The sequence below is a fragment of the Battus philenor genome, unplaced genomic scaffold, assembly GCF_028537555.1.
Source record: "Battus philenor isolate CCGP_79_NKW_IND1 unplaced genomic scaffold, ilBatPhil1.0.hap1 SCAF_2, whole genome shotgun sequence".
Lineage (NCBI taxonomy): Eukaryota > Metazoa > Arthropoda > Insecta > Lepidoptera > Papilionidae > Battus > Battus philenor.
In genome coordinates, this window is record NW_027181682.1 from 2,241,381 (window position 1) to 2,259,345 (window position 17,965).

General features: G+C 34.0%; 2 protein-coding genes across 2 annotated transcripts in view; both read right to left on the reverse strand.

The window, feature by feature from the left end:
- stai (stathmin) overlaps positions 1-13,121 on the reverse strand; it is an 81,651-nt gene extending 68,530 nt beyond the window's left edge. The window contains exon 1 of the mRNA XM_068765196.1: positions 12,868-13,121. Coding sequence (XP_068621297.1) covers positions 12,868-12,886 — 19 coding nt within the window. The 5' untranslated portion in view covers positions 12,887-13,121. The remainder of the gene's footprint in view (positions 1-12,867) is intronic.
- Positions 13,122-14,711: 1,590 nt separating this feature from the next.
- Positions 14,712-17,666, reverse strand: Ocrl (Oculocerebrorenal syndrome of Lowe). The gene has a single exon (XM_068765046.1). It carries the CDS (start codon positions 17,608-17,610, stop codon positions 15,046-15,048), a length of 2,565 nt encoding a protein of 854 aa, XP_068621147.1. The 5' UTR covers positions 17,611-17,666; the 3' UTR covers positions 14,712-15,045.
- Between the last annotated feature and the right edge of the window lie 299 nt (positions 17,667-17,965).

The window sequence follows — 17,965 nt, forward strand, 5'->3', positions numbered from 1 at the left end:
TTTTCACTTAGTTTTTTTTATTTCCGTTCTCTGCTTCCATTCTTCACATGATCTTGCATTCCATTCTTTTATACCACATTTCTTCTTTCTTACCCTTTTGCTCTGTTCGTCTATCATTCTTCCCTTTTTCTTTTTACATTTTTTGATTTATATCTATTTACGTTTTTAATCTTTTTATACTCTGTTTGTTTAAATTCTTTCTATCGCCCTTTTGGCGATCTCTTTACAAAGGGATATGAACGCCTGTTTGTCACCGCCGCCTATCAGGGAGGCTATTGTCTCCTCCCTGATTTCAACGCCAGACCGGCACTCGAAGCCGTAATATGGTGCTTACGCCCCACAGTGGAGCAATTTGATTTTTAAGAGGTGACATTCGAAAATGGACTCGACGCTAGTTAAACTCTTTCGATATGGTCCATTTAACATGTTCCGTGCCACGGCAATTTTTGAATATTTTCCATTCAGGCCGCGTGGTCGTGGAGCGTATATGAGCCACACTTTAAAAATTAAAAGATTCATTCAAGGCGTATGCTTTACACTTTTTTAATACTGCAAAGCTATAACTAGCGGGAAAAAAGTTATAAATTTTAACATGCATTACGTACGCGAGTATGCGATGTGAAGCTATATCTATATTCGAACCTACAATTCATTTGTTTAAGAATCCTTTGATTTTCAACGAGAACTGCAAATGGCCTGAACGGATAGTGCAGCGGGTGTCGTATACGCCCCACATGGTATGGAATGTGTTAAATGCAATGCCAAAATTAACGTTAAAAGCGTATTCCTGAATAATGTATATTACATATACCCTACTGTATAAGAATTTCAGAAAAGCAAAGACTGGCATATTACAGAAAAGTTTGGGAAGCACTGATATATACGATTATTGATTACTTTATCATACACCTATCCCCCGATTTACACGGTACTCGTTTTACACGTTTTCGCTTTTACACGGTTTTCCAAAAAAAGTTTTATTTTTATTTTAATAACCGATCTTATTACCATCTCTCATAATGTAAATATTTCTGCTTCAAACATCGAATCGGCACAAACAATTTCGAGTGATGAAAGTGGATTCGAACCTTCGATTCCGAAAAAAGAATGAGACTGATTTCTTTTTTGTTCTTCTGTTTAATGTATATTGTAATTAAATATAAAAAAAAAAACATTTTTTTCCGTAACATACTAAATATTTTAACTTGTCAATGCATTTTATTTTTATTTCTGTGTACACCTAAAATTATTGAAAAAATAACATCTGTTAAATAGCAAAATCATGCATTTTCTGCATGTTTTTCGATTTACACGGTTTTGAAAATTTTCAATTTTCGATTTACACGTTTTACTCAGGAACGTATCTACCGTGTAAATCGGGGGATAGGTGTACTTTGAAAGTCACTCACTCTGTGCATATGGTAATGTTACAATCGCTAAACGGAGAAGAATATGCTCAAACGAGTCACATCTTGATATTTTTTTTTAAATCATCGTTGTCTTGTTTGTTTTTACAACGCCGTTACAATGTACTGTTAAAATTACAATTCTTGCAACCACTTCATCATTACTCCATATTGTTATCCTCAGGTCTTACACCTTTATATATGCGATGGTTTCCGTATTTGCCACATCCATTTTAATACTTCTACTTTATAGCTCTATGACCCATCGCCAAAATAAGCCTAGGCCATTCGCCTGAAAGCCACCCGTTTTTACTTTACCGTGATTGTACAGTTTTTTTTTTTCAAAGCATTCAAATTGCAAATCGATATTCGTGAGTGCGACGACCTCTATTGTTGGCGAAATTAATAGACGATATGACGCCAAATATACAATTCAATGCTCCAGTTGCATGCTTACAATTGTTTTTAATAAATTATTTTATTTACATACCTAAATGTAAATATCCGGCAAAAAATATTGCACATCCAACTTTGGAAAGAGACAATCAGCTAATTTCAGCTTCGTAGAGCGTTATCTCTGTCGCACGACTAACAATACGTCCGATAGGTAGTATGAAACAGAGTGTAACGTTGCAAGTTAACGTCCCTTAAATCTTAGATAAAATTTTAACCAAAAAATATAAACACTAGAAACATCTCATAAATCGCAATACACCAAAAATTGTTCAACTTTTAGAACGGTACATCTCAAGAGGCGTGGGGTCAACAAACATTCCAATGCGCCCGCGCACCAGCCACAGAGTTTTACAGCAGTGCTCGGGGAGTAGGATCCTGGCCTCGGTCGCGTTTATTAGCTAGGTGTCATCTCAGTCCTGGGAGATTGTGCTTCTGGCTACCACCACCATCAGGGGAGTACCGAGCTGCAATGTAAAATCAGACCAGGCCTTCTGGCTTCTACCCGTTTTAATTATATAATTTTTTTTTTCTATTGCCGAGTTGCTATTTTCTTTCACTTACCATCTACAGCTACAAGACGGTACAAGAGTTAATGCTCTACGAAGCCGAAATTAGCCGATTGTCTCTTTCCAAACGTCGACGTGCAATATTTATCGCAGAGTACTGTATTAACGTCGTATTCATAATAATAAATTTTAATATTGCTGTTAGTGTCTGTCTTCTGACCGACCTATTTTATTAAAAACTAGATGTACCCTACGTTGTTACGCCATTGATTGAAATTAAATTAATTTTGATATATTTTATTGATAATACCAACTCAGAAACCTACGTGGGCTCATGCACGACAACTGCTGAAAATCATCACATGATCAATTGCTTAGTTTACGATTCTATAAAGTACATACAGACAAAAATTAATTTTTATATGTATAGATATATGTGGGAGGCCCATGTCCAGCTCTGGACATCCCACGGCTTACTAAGATCACCTGTATACTTGGTTAGAAGCTGCTTGCATCTAATATCATTTGACCCATTTATAGCAAGATATCAGGTCGGGTAAGTGAAACGGTAAAACATTAAAAGATATAAAGTAAAATTGTTAACAAAACATTACAATAAATAAAATTAAATATCACACCAACTGTGATAATATCTGCAAATCTAATTACAAAAATCGTTTAAGCACTAAATAAATTGCGATTAATAAAGATAAGAAACCCAATAACTTTGACATTTGAGACGTGAGGTGAATGTTGGTAGATGATGAAAAAGAAGAAACTAAAAATGGACGACCATGTAAGAAATACGTTAGAATACTAAAAGAGAAGTTAAGAAATCAAAAGAAGGAAACGAGAAAGAAAAAAAAATTATAACTTACACCCATAACCGATCACCCTGTATATTCAAATCGCGTTGCGACGAGTATATTTTAGATTCCAGACACATTAATCACTTTTATATTCGCAGATAATCCATCAGACGGTGATCAAACAATGGTCAATATTTGCGTACAGGGTGGGCTTCATATAGTCTACATTCATATGGTAATACGCGTATTGTGGGTAGGGCTGTGCAAGAGTAAATACAAAGCAAATATTGCTGTACAATTATTACGCCATTATTATATGATCATCATATTTATTTCAAGTGGAAGTCCACAGTTGGACTATAGATCTTCCCTATAGATTTCTAATAGAACCAGTAGGAAAGCCCGCATCTATCGTCAACCTTGGTGAGGGTCATCTGTCAACTTTTTTGGACGTCCTATGTTGCACTTGCCGGTCTTTGGTTTCCAATCCAGAACATTGATTACTTCCAAATTTAAAATTCAAAATATCGTTAAAAAGTAAGATCAATTAGTTTTTTGTTTTATCTCCTCAATAGTGTCAAAACGGCGCCCCCGCATTGTCATTTTGAGTTTGCTGAATAGCCAGAAGTCACACGGAGACAAATCAGGCGAATACGGTGGTTGCGGAACGATATAAGTCGAAATTTTGGCAAAAAAAAAACGTTAGGAAGAATCAATGCAGTATGACATCGACAAACCTAGACTATATGCGTGTCACAAAAACACGTGTAAATCGTAAATAATGAAACCTTTTAATATACTCTTAGCAAATGTTATAAACAGTCCTACCAACCTAGGAAAACAAATTACCTGCGTTCCTAAACCATTTAACAGACTCTTGGCAAATGTCACAGTCCTACCAACCTAGGATGATAAATTACCTGCCTTGCATTAGCAAGTTAAATAACAATTCCGCCTTACTTTTTGATCACATGCGCTTTTGAATCATCTATTATTTTGACATTATAAGCAGTAAGCTACCAACAACTCGGAATAATCCCCTGAGAAGAGCCAACCACAAACTTAACAGTTGCACTTTTATTTACAATTAAATTTAACAATTTTTCATATGTTCGTTATAATATAAACCATGTAAATGAGTCAACAAAGTTCCACACGTTTAGACCAGTTAAAAACTAAGTAAGTAATAGACCTATATTTAGCCACTTCCGCACATGCAGTGGTAGTCGTGCAACAAAGTGCACCGCCCGCCAGCCCGCTGATAAATGCGTATGCGGCAAACAATGCGAATTACACAACTGCCACCGTTAAACCACCCAACAGTTTAAAACTATTGAATGCTATAAGCTTTATTTAATGATATACATTTAATTTTAGATATAAAACTTAGAAACGAAACGTCTGAGATATATAGTGAAACTATATTACATATATATACACATAGATCCATGAAGGATGTGTTAACTTTTGAATAATATAGTAGACATTGTTCACCGCTGACATAGATATATGATTTAATATATGTGTGACATTGTACATAGGTGCCCACAACTAACAGTGATAGTTAGTTTGTAATAATATACGTTATTGTCAGCGAGAATGTAGAACAGTGATTTCCAAAGTGGTCTAAATCGACCCCTAGGTGTCTATGACATGAAAATGGGGGTCCACGATAGTGGATCTCAACACATGCACTGATAGTACCTATTTACTTACATCATAATATCTTATAATATCAAAACATTTACATTATTTATAAAAGTACCTATGAAGTAAAAAATTATTAATATGTTACGTATATTTTACATAACAATTACAAATTTTTTTTTTTGAAAATTTTAATTTAAATTCAATTAATAAATGTATAAATTAACATGTGTTTTTACTCTAAGTTTTTAACACTAAACTTCACTACAGTTAGAAATTTACAGGGAATCAATATCAGGTAAGTAGAGGGTCTACCCAACACGGAAAAACATGGCAAGGGGTCTGCGACACAAAAAAGTTTGGGGAACTCTGATGTAGAACATCGGTGCGGTGTCTTCGGGCGCTGGAGACTCCGTTCTTATCAATGCTAGACCTCGTAGGAGGAAAAAGGAAATTTAAAAGTTTGTACTTCATAACTATTGTAATACGAGTATATCTCGTTATATAATTTATTACATTGAACAAATAGAAAACAATTTTAATGAACCTAAATCAAGTGTTGTATCATGATAAAAAAAGTTTACCAGATATATTTATAAATTGGCAACATTTCACAAGTGTGCCCGGGGTAATATTTTTAACCTCCGAGTTTAGGGCGCGTTCATTTTCCCCGCCAAATGAACAGAGCTTGCGGCTTTGAACGACGCTATTAAGCTGCGAGAGAAATCGCATTACAATATAGCAGAGTATTGAATCTACCAACGGCGCCCTCTCATCGATCTACCTTCGGATACTTCAGGGCTGACTACGTCCAGACATTACATAAAAATATAATCTATTTTTAGCCAAAATCATCAACAATTTCTGCTATATTAAATAACTTCTTTAACCGTGAAATATCATCATTCTATCATCACTACTGGACATAGACCTCATAGGTTTCCGATACACTTTAATATTGAAGTCCTACTCTACACATGGTCTCAACTCCAGATCTTTAAAACACCAGTGGTCATCTGTTCTTCACAATGTGACCTGGCAACTGCCAGTTCAACCAGCTGATCCGCTGGACAATGTCAGTTATTTTCGTTCTTCGGATCTATTTATTTACATTTTTAGCATAATCCTCTTTACGACCTGTTGAGAGAATCAGCCAATGATGCTCGGAGTTAAAACGACAAATACAGCTATTTGCATTTGAATTATAAATTAACATATAAACAGCTGTATCTCTAATCATTACAATAAAAATTACATCTTACAATCTAATCATTGATTGACTATTTATTCATATTAAGTATGATAAAAAATATCCAAATTAATTAAGATTATTTAGTTTATATTGTTGATTGTATGGTTGTTGAGCAGTGGAAGTACAGCGATAGAGGATTGCATTTGGAAGTCAGGAACAGTGCGACTTAAACTAGTGCAGGGTGTGCAAATGCACACGGGCGCCGCCGTCACAGGGGACATCGCGGCGCTCCCTGAGACAGCTAAGAGCATCATCTTGACGTCTTGTCGACCAGCCAGCGCGGTGGCGGCAGTAACATAAGAAGAATGGCCGTAACTAATACCGTACTTTAAGCTATACCTACTTATAAAATAGCTTGTCCGAATATGAAATAAATACATTCAAAAAACTAATACCCATATTGTGGTGTTTGTGGAAAAATATGTACCTAGTCCGCCATATTGGACGTCGTCGTTGGCGTCTATCTTGAATTTTAAATTTTGACATAATCATCCTTTCATTTGATACCCATATCGAGGGAGTTAAGAAGAAATATGTAATCCGCCCTTTTGTATCGGCGGCCATCTTAGATTTATAATGTTATTGATTTTAATATATTGTATTGTGTGTACCAAATTTCAGATCAATCTGACAACGGGAAGGTGCTTAAATTTCAATTTCTAATTTTGACCCAAATAAATAAAGAAATTCCGTACGGGTAGAACTAAATAAAACCGTTTAAAAACAAAGTCAATAGTTATAGCTACGGGGGGGAGGGGGGAGCAAGCCCCAGGGCGCCAGGGTTTCATTGCACACGAGCGCTACACGAGCAAGAGCCGCCCCTGGTCGCGGGTTCGATTAGACGGAGATTATCATATATAATTCACACTTAATTATTTAATGGAATCACTCTGTCTTTGTCAATCAACTCTGTGTTTGACACTAATCGGTGTAACATAACTCCTGAAGATGCCCCGTGGAGAGGTGAAACACGTGTTGAGTAATTTGGCGGTGGCGGTTGTGTGATTCGAATTGTTTGCCGCAAACGCATTTATCAGCGGGCTGGCGGGCGGTGCATTTCATTGCACGACTACCACTGCATATGCGGAAGTGGCTAAATATTGGTCCTTTTCTTATCAACACTTAATTATATAAAAACTGTTTAGACTGACTCAAAACTTATCGGTCTGTCGCAGTACAATAAATAAATAAAAACGTGCGGTAGTCCAGCGGTGGAAGACTGAAGCTTGTGATCGTAGTTCGCGAGTTCGATAAGAATGCGGGGATGCTGTTTTGACACGACTGGGGTGATAAAAACATAGTTGAAGAAGTCGTTGAAGACTATTAGTTTCTATGAGTATCTCTCGTTAATTAAAAGAAGAAGTTAGAAGTTGTTGCGCTGTTAGATGAATGTAAAGATAATTCTTCTACATTATTTCATAATAAGAGAACACGTTGATAAGCACAAAACCAACGTCTCAATCAAGTCAATCATTTTTTTTTTCATAACTTCCTTGAGGCACATGGATGGAGAAAAAAAAACGCGTTTTTTATTTATTTTCAACGTTTGATAATAATTCAGATTACATTGTATTGTTATGTTACAAGAAATAAAAGTGTTGGTATACAATAAATAAAAGAAATAAACTTTTATTTATTACTAGCTGATCCCGCAAACGTTGTTTTGCAAAAAAAAATTAAAGTTTTTAATTAACAAATGTAAGATAAGGGTTGATCGTAGAGGGGTGAAAATTTAGGTTTGTATGTATTTTTGTATCTGTATCATAATAAAATAAAAACCAAAAAAATTGTCTAAAAAATTAAAAATAAAATTTAGGGGTGGATTACCCTTATCACTTAGGGGTATGGAAAATAGATAGTAGCCGATTCTCAGACATACTGAATACGCATGTAAAATTTGGTAAAAATCGGTAAAGCGGTTTCGGAGGAGTTCAAGTTCGAACACTGTGACACGAGAATTTTATATATTAGATGTACCGACACTTTTAATTCTAATATAAGTACTGCTGTCATTTCCCGCCAAAAAGTGACAACCCTGACGCCATGTTGTTTTTAATCAACGCACCGCAAGCAATGGATTTTCTTAGCGTCAATCCAATGAACGGTAAAACCGCAGACCCTTCAGCTGAGGCAAACTCCTACCAGGCTGTCCATATACCGACGTAATTAACTGAACATCGATAATAAATTATACAGGATGTTTAGTTATTGGTTTAAAAGTTTTAAATGGGTAAATGTATAGCTCGCTTGCTGTCAAACAACGTATGTTACACCCTGTCCAAAGACGAATGGATTCTAAGTAAAATAATTTTCAAAATACAGATCATTGCATATTAAAATTAATTATTGTGTTTACTATCTTTCCCTACAGACTGTACTGCCAGAAGTTATTGTCCAGTCGCAATTGTCAAAAAAATTATACATGACCACTGTATAAAGAGTGATTTGAAATATGTCTTTAATACATTTAAAGCAGTGATTCCCAAAGTGTAAATATCAACCCCTAGGGGTCTATGACAACCTGCAAGGTTTCTACGTCAGCGAAAAAAAATTGGGGGTCCATGAAATGAAAATGGGGGTCCGCGATAGTGGATCTCAACACATACACTGATAGTACCTATTTACTTACATCATACTATCTTATAATATCAAAACATATACATTATTTTTAGAAGTACCTATGAAGTAAAAAAATTATTATATATGTTCATAAAATTGTGTAAGTTGTAGGATGTTGGTATAATAGATTGGTTTAGTTGGTATAGTAGATACAAAATTTTATTTTGAGTAGTTTTAATTTAAATTCAATTAATAAATGTATAAATTAACATGTGTTTTTACTTTAAATTTTTAACACTAAACTTCACTACAGTTAGAAATTTACAGCAAATCAATATCAGGTAAGTAGGGGGCCTACCCAACATTGAAAAACATGGCAAGGGGTCTACGACACTAAAAAGTTTGGGGAACTCTGATTTAAAGCTTCCCGGACGCCGCGTCGGACTATCGCTCTCCGCAAAGTGGAACTGAACGTATCTGGGCTAATTGTTCACGGGGCACAGGAAATTATCAGAGTAGCGATAGTTTTAAACTAAAACCTTTTTGCGGACAAATAAGCAATGTCCCCTTTAAATCTTTTACAACTATGACTAATCATCATTTATTTTCTTTCTCTTATTTCATACTTTATATTATCTGTCGTTCATTTCTTTCTTTCCACAATTCCACTATCTTTCTCTTTCTCTCTGTATCGCCTTTCATTCATTCCTCATTACTTTTACATTTTCTTATATTCTATATCACATTTTTTACTTATACATTTTAAGGCTCTTTTACTAGAATAAGGCTAAAGTATTCCCTGCCTGTCGTAAGAGGCGACTAAAAGAGCGTCGGATTCGCAGGCGGTGAGGGTAATGCGAACCCGAGGAGGACAGCAACAGCAAGTGGTCTGGAAGTACAGCTTACTCCTGGTATGTGTCTAGACACAGTACTCAGAGGCAGCTGCTAGTTTCGTAGGAGATCCGGGGATTTCTCCAGAAGTACCGAAGACGACCTTCCATGGGGTTTTAGTGGGTAGGAATCTCATATAACCTTGTTCTTCCACCAGACGGCATAGTATCTTGGGTCTATCCTGGAGATTATCTGATCGTGCAAGACTGATTATCGTGGAGACATTTGATGGAGGCCTAAACCTTAGTGAGCGTCTATTGATTGATGTGATGATAGTCTTTTGAATAAAGTGACACTACGACAGTCCAATAGCTTTTACAGTACGTCGATAAAAATCATTAGATGCAGCAGCGGCCCGTATATAAGGCTAGTGGGTCAAAGCGGCCACTTCACAGACCATTACACAAGAACAATGCTTAGCTAGTGATGGACCACGCATCCTATGCGTACCCCATTGTGAAAAATGAATCGGTATTTTAATTGTCGATTCGGAACCGCGCCTAAAAAGCTTTTTAACGGAATATTACACAGGTTGAAGGGTTATATACAAAAAAACTTTTAATGAATCAGCCCATTAGTCGACAAAAATCTTTAAAGATTTTACAGTAGCCGGCAATAAATATTGCACATCGACCTTTGGAAAGAGACAATTGGCTAATTTCGGTTTTGTAGAGCGTTATCTCTGTTGCATGAAATACAACGACTGATAAAACGTCACATAGGTAGTGTGGGAAAGAGATAGTAGTCTACGAAGCCGAAATTAGCCGATTGTCTCTTTCCAAAGGTCGATGTGTAATATTTATCCGGGTACTGTACACCTATTTCCTATTACAATATATAAAGTGTGTTTTATCTCCTCTTCTCTATCCACAAAGACCATTCGTTTGTGGAATGAGTTACCGCTAGCATAAGACGTGCAAATTCACTGCCTATTTTTAAGAAAATGGTTAAGAAATTTTTACCAAACCAATGATTATTAAATATTGAATTGATTTGTTTTGCGCACAATTTACAAAATTATTAAATATTTTATTACCACGCGCAAAGAAATTAACGAGTTGGCGTGTGCTTGTTAGGAGGCGCCGTTTAAGTTTCATTGTGTAGAAAACCGTTGAAAGCGAATGAGTCATCGAGCCGTTGTCCTCGAATGCAACGGTCGCGGATTCGAATCGAAGACGCCTCCGCAAAAACAAATCATCGCGAAACGTAACGAAACGCCCGTTTGGTGACTAACATATCTCTATATATACAAGATGAATGGTTATAGACCTAAAAGTATACCTAATTTTCCGTCAATTAATATACGACACACCCTATCCAGAAATATTTCAAAATTCGAATATTTTAAAATTAATTCTCATTTGCTATCTGTACCTACACACTTTGTACTGCCAGAAATTATTAAACTGAACTTATTGAACATTCACCTTTTTAAAAAGTTTATATTTATATCTAATCATCCTATACACACAGTGTCCCATAAATCAACGCCAAGGGAATCGTGTGGTAGAGCTGTTAGCTTCTGGCCACAGAACCAAAAAATTTGTATCCACTTTTTTACGGTCGATTAAAATGACGTAATAAAAATTTTTAGTACATTGACAAATACATTCAATTTTAAAATTAAACTATTCAACTATGATTTTTACATACAGACATGTTAAAAAAATAATTTAATGACAGAAGAAAGAATACATTAAAGCATTAAGATTTTTTAAATTAATTTTCGTAAGTTACCGGCTAGCACTTGATTGCGGTTTGACGTTACTTTATGGGAAATCATGTCTAATAAATAAATCATGTCTTTATGTTCACCGACATCTCAGTACCGTTGCAACTTAAAAGTACACGAGGTTTTAATTAGGCGACCCGGTCTCCTTCATCGTAATCTTTTCCCGACACTGGTCCGTTATTATGCAAATTCTTGACGACTTCATTTTTTAAATTTAATTTGACATTTTTTTTATTATTGTAACAAAATTTTAAAATATACGGTGAACTGTAGAAAAAAAACGCATATCACATATACTTGTATCGGAAATTTATAGATATTTTACAGAAAAAAGTTTTTATATGACTCAAACATATACCGGTTTTTTTAAATATCGAATTAATTCTAAATCCTCAACACATATTAGTTTCCTATATCTACATCCGTATCAGACAAAATTAAAAACACACCTACAATAGATATTACACAACAAAAAGTATATTATGGTTTACAACATATCAAACTTGCAACGTAATTTTTAATTTTTCAGGTAAGGTAGCTCAATCAATATCTCGTAAAATTTTACACTGGTCACAAAATGACCGCCATTTCACACTTCACTTCTAAAACTATTAAAGAAAAATTCACAATCGAAAAGCCTAAACAAATATTAGCTACGTGCGACACCAAAAATATCAAATAAAGATATATTTTTAAGATAATGAGAAATATTTATGGATAAATTATAATTTCATTATTACTCAAAAATTTTAGCCAAGATTCTTGCAAACCATTAACCCAACTCAATTCGAAATTTAAATAAAATATTTTAAACAGTCTCTGTACAACCAACCGTTGGTAAAGTTTTTATATTTTTAACACTTGAGCTTTTAAACCGAAAAAAAAAACTTTAAATCGGCCCTGTGGTGCACACGTCTTCACATATGCATACATCTTTTTTTAAAGACAGGCAGTATGCACAGGAGCAATTTAAAATTAAACGAATTTGACTTAACCATCATATTCGTCTGACCGCAGAAACGAAATTACTTTTCTTTTTATATCCTATAAGATTCTTATAGTAATAAGATAAATATGACATTACCATCTGGCGTACCCACACCGCATTATTTCACAAAAAAAATTATATACAGTAAGATATATTAATAGGTATAACAAAGTTATTTTATCCTTTGTGAAAATCAATATAAACATTACGATTTGGAAGACGTGAAATGAAACTAAATTTTACGTAACAAAGAAATCCTAAATAGACTTCAATCAAATCAAAAATATACTTTATAAATTAAATACAGATAGAGCGGTCATCACTGCAATGAAACGTTAAACATTCAAAAATATAAATAAGACACTGTAAATATTACTTTTTAATTAAATAATATAATAATGCTTATTTTTTTTAAATACGTAGTTGTCGTTTTATTTGTGAGGTCGATTTTTCTTTATAAAGTAAATTAAAATAAAGTCGGCGAAAATTATGTTTTAAATACCCGAAGATTTAAGAAGTAGTAGAAAGAAGTTCATTTAAATATGCACGCAATTAAAAAAGTCATATTTAAATTTTAAAAAATATGTAATAAAACTAAATAATACACAGTATATCACTTACATTTGTTTTCAACTTCCATGTTTCTTTCAACCGGGAACAAAGAACAGCGAATACTGAGCGTCCGATATGTTTAACAGTTCGCGAGTAATTGTAAATAATCGGATGGAGTTTTGAATTTAAACTTCTCAAAGATATGTACCGTTGAAACTGTTATGAATTTGAACTGAAGGACAACAGGACACCGCGGATGGCGTACACTTGGTTCAGGACAAAATGTTTTCACCGATGACACCGGTGTCTCTCAACTTAGTTGTCATAACGGTCGGATGCAACTCCGCGATTGGTCGAAGTTAAATCTCGCGCTGCTTTATTCAATAATATCGACCAGTGATCTAGGAAGCTGCGTTCGCAACTTGCATCAAACAAAAAAAATTAATAAATTACAAAACTTAAACTTTATTTATCAAAACACAATTATTTATTTATTTTAAATGAAGAATGAATATTTGATACATTTACATAAAATACATTCACGATTTTTACTTTGGAAAGCGCCATCTATTGTTCAATGTGTGAACTATGTAATACGAAGATCATCCGTAATCAATACAATTTATAAACTATTGATTGTACTAACTCTTTTTTATTTGTAGTTTTAAGTGGAGTAGATGACTGAAATGAAAAACAGGGATCTGTTTACACAGCTCATTTATAAATGGTATACTACAATATAATTGTTATATCTTGGTTGACGAAAAATGCCTTTGTTGCTGATTTTTTCTATGGTATATCTCGGACAAAGGAAAACCATTGTCCGAGATATACCAATTCACACATTAAAAAGGGGTCAAAATTATAAAGAATAAATAAAAATCAATACATAAACACGATACGTCTTAAAGTAAATTTATAATGTGCAAAGAACTTCGCCTCGCAATGTAAATAAAAGATGTATATCGTAATTACGTCCATGTGTGAACACATCTTTTCTAATAAGAATAGTTATTATTATTCTTGCATTGTGTTCAAAAATTATTTCTTTTATATTTCAAGCCTATTAATATGTACTTTATGTATTTTCTCCGACGGCATTGAGATTGTATTGACCCATGAAGATATAAGCTTGGACCAAAGAAAGAACATAAGGTCGTCATTAGCTTAAAAGTTGAATTATAAAATATTTTCTCGTCGTATTTCTTTGTTTTTAAAATTATAAGTATAAAAATACGTTACGGGGTTACTTTTAGTTGTTTTTACAACCATTAAAATAAATATACTTGTACAATGTTCATTTAATAAATTAACAAATAAATATTTCAATTATAAAAGGTTACAGGGTTATGTAACAATGTCTTCTAAAATTTCGAACTATAAATGGTTATTAGACACTATTTGACATATAAGTGCATTGCAAATGGCTGACTAAGATTAAATACAAGTATAATGCATTGAATAATAACAGGATGTTATTACGTTTAATTATTACTTTACTACTTCCTTTGTGGTCGAAATTTGCACTATTAATACTTTGTTGTATTTACAAACTTTTAATACATAGAAACTAATTGTTTCACAATAAGCATATTACTTGTGATGGATTATGAGGTATTTCTATGTTCAACATTGAAATATATAAATAATAACTACAAATAATTTATAATTAATGTCACAATGTACATCAAGTTGGAATTACAATAACCTATATATATTAGGGGGACTGAAAGTAATGTAGCTTTCTTGTTAAATTCCCACAACTAGTTTAAACAAGTTTTTATTTCTACTCAATATATATATACAAGGAAGGTGAATTCCTTGTCAACAATATTTTGCCATCTAGTATACAAATTTTCAATGCCGGAGCGGTAAAAATCAATCAGTTTTTCTGTAAAATATATCATCAGAAACGACATTACTTTCCAGTCCCATTAATACTAAGAACATAAAACAAGATAAACATATATCTATTAATTTGTCCAAATATTCGTTGTATAAACATAAAGTTAATGAGTGTGTTAATTGTAACATGTATAAATGTGTACACCCATGAAATTATCATATAATAGTCATGGTCAAAATTTTAAAACAATAAAAAATTCTAAAACATTAATATAGAAATAAATACTAAAGCTATTGAATGCATAGTAAGTTTCTAAAATAATTTATCTTTCGTAGTAAACATTTAATAATGTTAAGAGAAAAATGTGTGAGTATTTGTGTAAAAACAATTAAACATGAATTTTATTTTGTAAAGATTAAGTCACTGTGATCATTTATTAAGAAATGATAAACAAACTGGGCTTTCTTCTTATCAATTATTTGTTTGTTTATTCGAGACTGTGGCTCTTGAACCACATTAGGATTATCCCTGAGGAATATTGCTCCAAACAATGTTGATAATGTTTTAGCATCCAGTTCATTCTCTGCACTGTGTTGCAGAGCCTCTTGGAGGAACTCACACAAATATAGAAAGACATTCTTTCTGAACTCTGGCAGCTCCATTACAATTTGCTTGCATTGTAAATAGTTTGCGGAAGCTCTTAAACAGATTGGGTGAAGGTTGTATGGAATTATAGGGTCCGCTGTACTTTCTAATAGTAGAAGCAATGCCTCTGCCACTGAATGTATGCTTCCAGGTATTGGATCTATGGAGCCACTGTCCAGCCAGTCTCTAATCTGTAGAACTTCCGAGTGCAAGCCTGGTTGTTCAAATAGATTTGGTTCCTTTAGGCCGTGTAAATAAATGTGATCTACTAAAAACCAAACCTCTTTCGGTATGGAATATGTTGACTGGTTTGAAATGTATTGATCTCTTTTACTTTCTAATTCTATCAATTTACCAACTGGAACTTCTCTTATTGGTATATTAAGATTAACTAGAACTTCTATAGAGCAACCGAAGCAGCTTCTTTGGTATGTTCCATTAACAGTTATGAAAATGTCTTTTCCACCATACAAATGAAGCACAAGTATATCATATAACTTGTCAGTTCCTGCATTCATTTTGCATGCTGATGTCTTATTTATAAGTACTTTAAGTTGAATTTCGCACGACTCATCTGCACATATGCACTTTTTATAAGGTTCCACAATGAGCCACTCTTTGCAAAAGCTTGTTTCATCCAATTTCTTAATAAATTCAAATTCTACAGGTAATTTACCAGTGTTCTTTATTGTTATGGTCCTCACTTGTAACTCTAGGTATCTGACTGTACCAAAGTCTATTTCAGTAACATCTACTTTTACTTGAGGAATCAATTCATTCTCCAATTTATCAAGTTGTTTGATTACTTCCTCATAAACTTTTCTATATTTTTCTTCATCAATTATTTTTATTGATGATGCAAATAGAGCCGAAACTGGTTTATGATCACTAATATTAAGACTTGGGTGGCTTCGGTAAGCTAATTGTGTGATGTTCTCTCCCCTCCAGAATATACGGTCACACCAAGCTGGAGCTCGGTTCTTCTCACTGGAATCCCAATTATCTGTCCCTGGATCATACTTATATGTAGGTTTAAATGTAATTGTACCTTCTGTATAGCCCGCAAATACATTGTTAATCTTATGTTGTTGTAAAAGTTGATCCCATTCCAAAACTGGAGCAAAATTATTTTCATTAACCATTTTCTTTACACTTGTTGGGTCTAACTCAGTGATCCGATAATTAAGGTCTCCCAGCCAATAAATCTGATCATGATCTTTTATAGCTTTTGGCTGTTGATTTGGTTGAACAAATCTTATTCGGTTGGTGATATCTCTGAAGTCCTGATTGCGTCTCTCATATTCCTCAACATGGGCAGCTAAGTGTGAGTTTACAAAGCATATGGAAGTGTTATGAAGGTCAAATCTTATAGATACTCCTCCCTTGTTGCCCATTTTACCCATAATACCAGTTCCCACTGTATCACAGACAACATTACGCACATGCGACATGTGCTTCTCTTTGATTAATATTATAAGCATCATACCTACAAGCCTTACAATCTCAACTTTGACATATCTAGTTCTTGGATCAACATTAGCTTTTACAGCATTATACCATTCATCTTCTCTGAATGTCTGATCAAACAGGAATGTTTCTTTTGATAAATCAAGCTCCTGAAACCCTATTGCGTAAATGTCTGGAGGCTCATTGTCTACACACAACCACCCTTTCAAAGGTATAACTGGGGATTTGTCATTTACATTCCATGTCCCACAGAATATTGTAAATCGTTTCGTGTATGTGTAGTCATACTCTTTGTCACTCATTTTCCTTTTAATGAGACTCTCCCTTATAGCCACTGGGGCTGAAACTTGTGTATGAGGCACTCCACTCCTGGGAAGAACCATGGCTTGAGCTAATATATCATCTTCTTTCTGACCATTATATTTCTTTAGCCAAACAAATTCTGGCTGTGTGGGCAGCTTGTTAACTGCTTCTATGCCTCGGAACAAGTCATCAACAAAATTATCGACTCGCGTGGTCATTTGTATTTCGAACTTAAACTTATCATTACGTGACTGGAGATTCAGGTACAAAATTGCCTCGGGATCCGAAGGCTTGTTATCTATTTCACATTTGAAGGTATTGTCTAGGGGCAGTACTATTTCTATGGATAAGTCGGTGAACGATTTAGGTGGGTAACACGAGGTGAATAAACAAAAAACAGCTTTTTCGTCGCCATACTCTACGATTGCGAGAAGTCTATCTTTTTTCACGCAATCAGGGCGCAGTAGCTTGGCATCGCAAAGAAACGCCGTCACGCGCTCACTTGACAGAAACTTGTCCTGAACGACCGACAATATCTCTTCGTGATTCATTTTCTTTCCTTAATTTAATTAATGAGCGTAAACTATTTGACATCGTTCCATCATTGTCTACAAATAATACGAATTCCCTAATCTTCAATTGATTTGACATTTGACATTTGTACATTTGATTTTATATTACGTTCCGAAATTATATATTTCATAACTTATTCAATAATTTAAAAATGGTTGAAACTTTATAAATATTTAGCAATAACCATATAAGTTAAGCATTTAACTTTTCAGTACATCCATAGCTTTTTTAACGCAATTCACGAGATATTAAGTAATAGAATTTAATGTATTAGAACAAAACCAACATAAGTAAATCTGTACTAATAAAGTTATTAAATTGATTGCAATTAAT

Bases quoted from the DNA above. Each gene is read 5' to 3' on its own strand.
- Ocrl (XM_068765046.1), bottom strand. From the start codon at position 17,610: ATGAATCACGAAGAGATATTGTCGGTCGTTCAGGACAAGTTTCTGTCA.